The sequence below is a fragment of the Coturnix japonica genome, chromosome 2, assembly GCF_001577835.2.
Source record: "Coturnix japonica isolate 7356 chromosome 2, Coturnix japonica 2.1, whole genome shotgun sequence".
Classification (NCBI taxonomy): domain Eukaryota; kingdom Metazoa; phylum Chordata; class Aves; order Galliformes; family Phasianidae; genus Coturnix; species Coturnix japonica.
Window position 1 is genome coordinate 129,062,333 of NC_029517.1, and position 9,813 is coordinate 129,072,145.

Genomic DNA, 9,813 nt, shown 5'->3' on the forward strand with positions numbered 1-9,813 from the left:
GTAATGAAGCAAAAACCATATGCCAGTAGTAAAGATCACATTTTTTGAGGAAGAAGTGTGGTAGTGACAGGTTTAATTAAAGAAATCTGTTACGGATTAGAGGCATAAAGCATGTTAAAAGGCACCTTTGCTTAAGGGATAAATATTAAATCTCTGGCTAGAGATCAGAGAAATTAAAATCAAGATCATTCAAATATCAGACATTTGAGGATTGCTAGTACACAGTATGAGAGTTATGATTCTGAGTTGTGCATGTTACAGGATTTTAGAACTTAAAAGAGCTTTATGAGTATTTCTTGAATTATATTTTTAAACACATTCTGTGGAAACAAAAATTACCCCAACCAGGATCCTCGTCCTAAGTAAACATTGTCTAAAGAGAGGTGTCCCTGCCTATAGCAGGGGGGTTGGAACAAGCAGATTGTAAAGGTCCCTTCCAACACAAGCATTCTATGGTTCTGTAAATATACCTAATATGTTAGTTTTCACAGTGACATCTGATTAAGATAGTTCTTTTTGCTTAAGAGAAAAGTCAGTTCATCAAAAGAAGTGCTAATTTCAAATTTCTTTATCCCACATCACTTTCAGTTGATGTTGATAGATAAACGCAAGTGAAAAATTTACTTTTTCATTAAGTAAGTATGATATTTCTAAGAGTATTTAAAGAGTGTAGAAGTACAATACTTATGATGAAAGTACTTACTTTCATAATGAAAAGTACTGTGACTCCACTGTACTCATTTAGTCAGGGGCTTGAAAATAAGCATGTAGTCCCCTCAAACTGTTCTGACTTCTAAATAATGCTGCGGGTTTTTTTGTATGTAAACTGTTCTTTGCAGCAGTACGTAAAAGCTAGAATAGTTTATTTCTTATTCCTTAGCCAGCTGCCTTTACTGTGTAGCCAGGGTTCTTCTGCTTAATACAAGCCTTGCTTTCACTGTAATGAATAAGCCTCAGAGGTTGCTTTTCATGCATATTACTGTTACCAGATGGCTAAGGTAAATTTTAATTCTTCCAGCCTTGCTGTGCTTTTCTTTTTATTAAAATAGCTGGAATTAGACTATTATAATGAGGTGATGAAATTGTACTCTTGAAATTATTGATTTCCTAATTGTGTAAGCTGATGGCAGATATCTGCCATCAGAGGAAGTTGTTTTATCATTCAAAGAAATACAGCCAATACATGTTGGCTGTAGTGTTTTTGTTCTATTGACTTAAACGTTTTAGTTTGCTATATCTAGCCATTTAGATTTCACATTTCGTTTCTGGATATCACTGGATTCAATTGTACACCTTTATGCTTAGTGCAGAGCAGTTCTCAGAAGACAGATCTAGAATGTGTGTGGTTGCTTTTGGGATTTCTTCTTTTTTTTTTCAGGGTTTATCACAGAATCACAGAATTACTCAGGTTGGAAAAGACCTCAAAGATCATCAAGTCCAACTGCAGCCTAACCATAGTACCCTAACTCTAACAACCCTCTGCAAAATCATATCTCTGAGCACCACATCCAAACGGCTCTTAAACACATCCAGGGACAGTGACTTGACCACCTCCCTGGGGAGCCTATTCCAGTGTTTAACTACCCTCTCTGTAAAGAAGTGTTTCCTAATGTCTAACCTAAATGAGTACCTATAAGGTACTCTGATTTGTGCTTACATTTTAAAGCATGCCTAAGTCATGTTTTGTTAAACTCTGCATTTGGTCCTGGATTTTCCTCTTGTTCTGAATCCCTGACGTCACTTCAGATTCTCATTTAATAAGATGTGTTGATACTTGGTCTTAATATCTATGACCATGAAAATGGTAGAATTATGAAGCACTGAGTATAGCACACGTTTTTGAGAGTTTTTTGTTGTTGTTGTCAAAATTCAAACAAGTGATGAATCTTTCTCCTTAATTTTATAATGTACCCTCATTCCTTGGCAGCTAGAGGAAGTGAGTGTTCAATGAATTCAATTTTGCCTTGAGATTTTTAGAAGCCAGAAGTATTTACAGTGAAGCTGTGGCTTTTCACTGTTAGACAGCATATATGAAGGAAGCCTAAATTGCTATTGATCAAAATAAAAATATTTCTGAGTCACTTAAATGTAACTGAAATCCTTCAATTATTTCATTCTAGTGTCATTATTTGTCTGTTAATGTACCTGGCATTTTTTGCCTTTGCACTATGCAGACTTAGATGAATGCCAGAACCTTAGATAGTTTCACCTTAAGTCTTGTCACACTGCATGCTGTTATGGGCTGAACGACTAAGCTAGCTCATTCAGATCTGTTGCATCCACACTTTTTTGACCAAGTGTTAAACTTCCTTTTGTATACCTTGGTTTCAGAAAATAGTGTTTCGATTAATTTCACAATTAAGAAGAAAGTACATCATTGGAGAATACTGAAAGAGTTCTAATTGTGTTTTCCCTTCTTGTAGGGCAAGAAGAATGGACCAACTCAAGACACAAGGCGCCTTCGGCAAGGACGACAAAAGGAGTCTACAGAGACCAGCCATATGCCAGATACTGATTGTACTGTCTGATGTTGTGAAATATCCAATCTCCACCAGTCCTGTATACTGTTCAAAGTAATTTTTTCTATGAACAATCCCTTTTTATTAAATCAAAACGCTTAAAAATCTGAATGGATGGACTGAGCTTAAAATATTTTGTTGACAGAACAACCTGGACAGAAAGATATGTAAAACAAGGAACTTTGTTATTTCCAGACTGTATTTGAAAAATAGGTAATCAAAAAAATAACCTTTGATTAACTAGTGTTAAACTAGGTTTACTAAATATGTTAGTCCGTTCTTTTAACATAAGCGTAACCTTTTATTTTAAAGGTTTTCAACAACTTAGTTTTTAGTTTTTTATTTTCAGCCATTTGCTAGTTTTTTTCTCTTTGCAAACATGCGTAAAAAGGGAAGCAAATTACAAATGCAAATAATGTGGTATTTTGTAACTCAAGTCTTGAAATGTTCTGTAGTGTTAAGCAAAGTTTTACCCTTGCTTGATACTAAATAAACTTTTGAAAGAAAATCAGTGTGTGTGAGATTAATTTTATGGTCTATCTTATAATAAAACTCCATAAATAGTAGTAAACAGGGAGAAATCAATTTAACACTGATCAGCATAAAAGGCTTATATTAAACATTGCGCAACTTTTTTTTTTCTTTTAAAAAAAAGGTATAAACTTAAATGTACGTTTACATACTCACCGTAGATATAAATGCTGTTTAAAGTATCCAAATGGTATGGATCTGCTTGAGTGCCACATTAAATCAAAATATTTTTTGTAAAAAAAAATGGGTTAAAATAGCTAATGAATTTACTGAAAACGATGTGATTAGTTTTCACCTTGTTGAGCGTTTTTTCACTAGTGCAACTTTGGAATTTTTATGAGAATTTTGGTACGTTAATGACCACCTCGCTCCGTGCTGGAAGCAATAAACACAAAGCTTTTAAAGACTTTCTGACTTGACTAATTGAGGTCGCTTTCGTCAGAGGCAGAGGATGTGTAACCCTTAAAACGGTCTTCATTTGCAAAGGTAAATAAATCCAATAAGATTTTAATCTCACTAATTTATTTTAGTTTAACCAATAAAAACAGGGAGACTACAACTTAGAGAGTTTCATTTCAGAATGTAGGGAAGGTTTTAAGAGCACCTAAATTCTCATTTTAAAACATTTAATTTGTGTTAGTAATCTAAAATTCTTAGCTTAGATAGTTAAATGTGGACAAACTATTCCCTATTAAACAACTGTAAAACCTCATAACCAGTAGTTTGTAAGATATTATTTTTCCATAAATTCTAGTAACGTAAACATTGCAAATGTTATCCGAAGCTTTGTTAATCATTAAGTTTCTATTGTAGTTGGATTTATATTGTTTTCTTTATTTTTTATTTTAAATATTTAAGATTTAGTAAAATGTTGTGGTGTTGTTTTTTTTTTCTCTTGTCAGGAAACTCAACTCCTTGGACAGCCAAGACAAAAACAAAAACCTTAATCTTCTGATGCTTTGGTAGGTATCTTCATTCATCTCTGAAATCATTAGATAAATAATGGAGCTTCTGATCAGGTCCTTGAATTTTTATACATAAGGCTTTAATTACATAATGGTTACAGGTACTGAAATAGAATACGGTCAAAATCACTGGCCATTTTCAGTTCCTCTGGGAAAAGGCATGAATTTAAATTGTCATTAAACAGGGCATTAAACTGTACTGGTGTGCGTACACTGTCCTCTAGCTGCTTATTGTGTAAATGTATCTCAGACTGGGAATAAAAGGTATATTTACCTTTGATAGCATTTCAGCTAATTAAGAATTTCATCACAGGAGAAAGTGAATGAAACTAAATGTAATTTTATGCTACTGATGTTCAAATGGGAACTTAAAATCCTGATCTGGTCAGCAGGCTTGTCTAAAGTGGTTTTATAAAGCTGAATAAAGCATTTTCTAAAAAGATTTAAAGGTGAGCATTTCTGCACAAGACACAAAGTGAATTCTGGCACAAATGGAGAGCAAGTCGCTGAGAAACATTAGCTATAGAATAGCTAGCTGTGCTGTTTCTGATAAATCCAATACATAAATTAAGAAATAATTGAACTATTTTGCACAAATACTCTCTTTGCTTCCTATTTGGACCAGTTACTCTTACTGCTAACCTCATGCACTCAGTGCCTGCGGTAGACATGACTTAGAGCTGCATACTTAAAATATTTTTTTACACATCATATTGCATAGTATATTTAGGAGGCAACTGTCACAAGCTAAAGGATTTTTTTGTACATACAAATATGGTTTTAGAACAATTTTGAGACTACTACAAAGATTTAAAGTAGAGGACCTTATAAAGGTTAGGAAAGCTTGGAGAAGATTTCTGCCCGCTCAGGTTCAAAGGGCAAAGATTCAATAACTGAGAGAAAAAACTAGTTGCTGGAACTGCTGCAGCAAACTGGAGCATCTTTTTAAAATAGACATGGTGAAACTGTTTAAATCTCTATCGACACATTCAACACCATGTAATCATGAAATCATTTGAGTTTGAAGGGACCCTTGAAGGTCATCTAATCCAATTCCCCTGTAGTGAACAGGGATACCTACAGGTAGATAAGGTTTGTCATAGCCCTGTCCAGCCTGACCTTGAGTTTCTCTGGGGACTGGGCCTCCGGCACATCTCCAGGCAACCTGTTCCAGTGCTTCACTACCCTTATTGCAAAAGACCATTTTCCTTATGTCCAATGTGAATCTCCCCTCTTTTAGTTTGAAACCATTTATCTTTGTTCTATTAGATCCAGCTAAAGAGCCTGTCCCCTTCTTTCTTATAGGCCCTTTTTATCTACTGAAAGATAAAGATGTTTTGCATAAATCATTAAGTTATTCATTTGATATACGATGAAACTGTGTGGCTTAAACCTAAAATGGCTAGTGGTGGGGCTTGGCTAGTAGGTGAACAAGTGAATCAGAAGTGAATTCAGCTTTCTGGGTTGCCTATCCAAGTTGTATTTTTTGATTGCATTTGTTAGTACCTTCTGTATGAAGGATGAATGTATTCACTTTCTCCTCAATACAGTCCTGAAATTCTATAAACCTTAATTTTCTTGGTTCTGTTTAGAGAGAAAAACGAAAATAAAAATCAGGTGTCCTTGTTTTGCTTTGTTATTGGTCAAATAATATCATTATAGTGACAGAATTATCTGCTTTCATTGAACCCATTATCATACTTGCATTGAATTCAATGACAGCAGTCTTTGCGATGGTTTCCCTAATTCTGCATGTATTTATTGTCCACATTATTTCCTGATCCTACTGCCTGTATTCTGACAGTCTTCAGAAAACTAGTATTTGCTATTCTCAGATTGTGTACAAATAAATTCTGTTTTTCTCTTTTTCAGGAACTTCTGCCATGTTAATTACTGACTGCTTAGAACATTGTACTTGTCCATGTGCCTAGGCAACAATGAGACAGGCTTCGGAGTATGAAAACTCTGTTTCTGTATTTCTTGTATTAAAGCCTTAAAGTGTATAATGTTATATACTTTTTAAAATAATTGTATATATGAACCCTTATTTGTTTAGTGATTCAAAATGTTCTACTTGGATCTCAATAAAGAATTTTCATTTAAGTTCCTGTTACAAAGCAATAATGCACCTTCACATTCCTGTAGTGACTCTTTTTAGCCTTATGCAGAAACTTAAGTGTGTATGAATTCTCATGACTAGACTTTAAATATGCTTTTGGAAATAGATTGTCTGATATATGAACAACGTGGATAAATTAAACTGAGGATCAGTGTTTCTTCAGGAAATTTATGTATTAGCTAAACATAAGCACCAAACAAAACTCATGGGTAGTAGTGATAATCCAGTTTCCTTCAGAAACTTGTATGACATGGTATTTTAATTCCTGTCAGTTGTATTATGCCGCTTATTCTCTTTCACTTGGTGTTTGCATAGAATTGTTTATTCTGATAAGCAATCACTGGTTTTCTAGCAGTAGTCCTGGATGAGGCTTTTACACTTTAATTAATCTTGTATCTTACAGTTCTGTTTACTCGACGCTTTCTGCTTTATTTCAATCGTGGTTGTGATAATTTGTAACAGAAATAAAATTCTGATAATTCAAGTCCTTGTGCTTTGCAAATAATATTTAGGGAAAAAAAAAACAAACACGAGTGTCCCCTTCTTGTTACATGTCCATCAGATATATTTTTCTTACATTCACCGAGTCTCATTCCACCAAAAACTGCAAGATAAGCCTAATTTACTTTGAATAAGCAATGTCAGGTAAAATCTTTACACCAAGTGTCTCCTCTTCAGCATATATTATTTTCTAATACTAACTTATTGAAGAATGGATTAGAAATTTATTGGGCATCCGTGGAATATTAAGTTTTCATGTTAACGTTTACACTGATTCAAATGTCTTGAGTAATAATTTGGGGGAAAAAAATAAAAGAAAAAACACACAAAACCGAACAAACAAACAACTTTGATTGTAGTCTAAAAAATGTCTACCTCCAGTGTTTGAATATTTAAGTTGATTTCTACTTGTTGCTCTCAAAGTTGGGAAAGAATTTCCCTGCCGTCATCTCTCAGTGTATTACAACTGCATTTTTGCAATGTTTTCCACAGCAAGCAATAAGTAAATAGTAAATGAATAACGTGCTTTAAAAGCAAACTCCAAAAACATTTGAGTAAGCACCAGAGATGGATTATAATGGATTCTCGTCACAAATGACAGACAGGCGCCTCCAGTGTGGAACAGCACATTTTAAGTGCTGGCCAAGGATAAAAACTATCTGTAGATCCTGACAGAGGTTGGGGGGCTGGAACTTTGATAAGCAGAAAACAATTTCACTTCCTGCAGTTTGGACTGAACAGCAGGACTACTGGCACAATCTCATTTGAGGAATATTATGAACTATTTAATAAGTAAGGTATTCACTACAGAGTGAGTTTCCTAACACTGATACTGAAATGTCTGGCCAGTATGACTTGACTTGTTTTAATATATGGCACTATCAAAGCTATCTAGTATTGCCAGGAATTCTGATATCTTTTCTAATCACTGAGTAGCCTAACATGGGAACTGATAGGGTTGAATGAAAGTGAGCTGACTGTGCTATTCTGTATTAAAAGCAATTGCTTAATTCTACTAAAAACTTGTGCTGTGAGTCATTATCTTTGTTACTGCTGAGTCCTATTCTTAGTAAGTGCAATCATGTATTTGTTGTGATCTCTTTTGGGTGAAATCTTGGACATGTTGAAGAGATGAGTGTTTTGTCATTCACATCAAGAACCTGTATGGGTGTTGGAAACATCGGGTGCATCCTGCCTGTGCTGTCATTGATGACTCCCACCTTTACTGTGATACAGAAGCCCCTATGGTTCTGTGTTACCAGGTCCTAATGATGCATTACCTAAAGGTTTGGAAAAAAGACATGAGCCTGCATCTTCAATCTGAATCCTAGTCTTTCCAACAGTGTATTTCAGTGTCTAATAGCAGTAGTAGTCTCACCACGTTTAGGTACATAAATTAAGGAAACAGCCTGTGAGTGGATGAGTTGAATGAAACCTTGGTTATCCATATTCCTAAAAACATGTTGCTGAGTGTACTTTTCAAGTGTGAACTCCTCATCCTTCTGGGTAAGAGAATGGAAACTTTAAAGATGAAAATAGTTATCAAAGTTAAAAACATATTTAATATGCTGATGGTACTGAATCTGCCCTTGGGTGGTAAAATTGCCAAATAACTGATGTCCAGCAACCTTAATGCTGTCACAGCTGAGCAAATGCACAGCAAGATTCAAGAGTATCTTTGACTTCAAGTTTATGAAAAAGATTAATTGGTTCAAGAGGCTGAATTATTTTCACTAGCTCAGCAATTTTTTTCCAAGACAGCTGCATTTTATTTAATGGGGAAAAAAAGCCCCTATGGTAAAGGAAATTATTGAAGGTAGTTAGTGTTAAAGCACATATTGGTAAGATGATAAATGTTTGTGCAGCCTTGAATGAGTTTACAGTGTATTGGTGCTTGTCTTCAGGCAGGCTGTCTCTACAGCTACAAGCTGAGAGCACACATCTCTGTTAGCTTGGATCTTTAAAATGCTCAGAAACTTTAGCCAAGGGCAGAAATAAAGCTGCTTTGCTGTATAGTTATTTTTTAGTCTTCTTATTGGAAAGTATTAAGAGAGTATGAAATGGTGACATTACTAAGAATAGCAAATGAGGGAAGAGACTTTATGGAAATTTCCAGTTTTCATCATACTTGTGATTTCTGAAATAAAAATAATTTAGATTTAATTAGTGTGTGGGATAAAATTTCTCAGAAATGTTTACATCCAGATATCAAAATAACTCATGCTATTTCAAGACAGAAAGCTACTGTGCTGTTCCTGACTAAACGAGGTTCTAATCCTACCGCCTTGAGAGAAATCCCATGTGAATCAGTCCATGGGGTCAGGTTCTGCTTTTGCAAAACTGGAGTTATCCACAGTTCATTATGCCTGGAATAATTTGGTGTAACACAGCTTAAGTGATGTATAAAGTCAAGATAGAAGAATTTTATCTGAATTGAAATACTGGCCCCTTCCTTTGTGGAGTCAGAGAAGGTTATTTTACTGACCTTAGAGTGATTTTCCCCTCCAAAGGAAAACATTCTGAACTGCTCCAACTGCTGACTCAAACAAACAGTTTTTCATTGCTTCCTAAGGCAAAGGACTGAAGTGGTAACTTTTGCTAATGCTGTTGATCTGCCTGTGAAAGATTTGGCCCCCTCCCCCACACCTCCCCACACACACATCTTCATTTAATATTGTCTTATTTCCTTGTTCTTCTGAGTGGTTCTGTTTCTTCTTAATTTGGAAGTGGCTATTTCTTGTGTACCTCCTACTTAGAGAAAAGATGCAGACTGCACCTCTACAGAAATCACTGCTGTCACTGAGGATGTATATGAAAGAAGCATCTGTTCTGAAATTAATTCTCCTGATATTTCAGTTACCAGCTCATAAATCCATTGATGCAACCTTTTGCCTCCAGTGTCAATGGACTGCTACAGAATTGCTCTGTTACATGTACGTTTTGTGAACTTTAGGCTTCTACTAGATAATTTTGTAATGTTTATATTGCAATATGAATATTTACTCTTTAAAAAACTCATTAGACCCTTCAGGATAGTTGATCACAGGCTTGAAAGCCAATGAGAGGACCAAGTATACATTAACTATGGTGAATACTTTCTAGATGTATTGTGGAGGTTGTCTGGAATTATTGGAATTTTTCAAATGCAAAAATTAACCATATTCAGTTTATAATTTCA

The 9,813-nt window shown here is 34.9% G+C and overlaps 1 protein-coding gene across 2 annotated transcripts in view; it reads left to right on the forward strand.

The window, feature by feature from the left end:
- Positions 1-6,618, forward strand: part of KHDRBS3 (KH RNA binding domain containing, signal transduction associated 3) — a 76,230-nt gene extending 69,612 nt beyond the window's left edge. Inside the window, exons 9-11 of one of the 2 annotated variants that reach the window (XR_004306295.1) lie at positions 2,424-2,573; positions 3,953-4,012; positions 5,888-6,618. Coding sequence is in view for 1 of the 2 variants with exons in the window: in XM_032442911.1 (XP_032298802.1) it covers positions 2,424-2,515 (92 nt within the window). In the remaining variant the exon portion in view is untranslated. Of the gene's footprint in view, positions 1-2,423; positions 3,028-3,952; positions 4,013-5,887 lie in introns of those variants that run through there. The other variant, XM_032442911.1, reaches the window with a different exon arrangement.
- Positions 6,619-9,813: the final 3,195 nt, after the last annotated feature.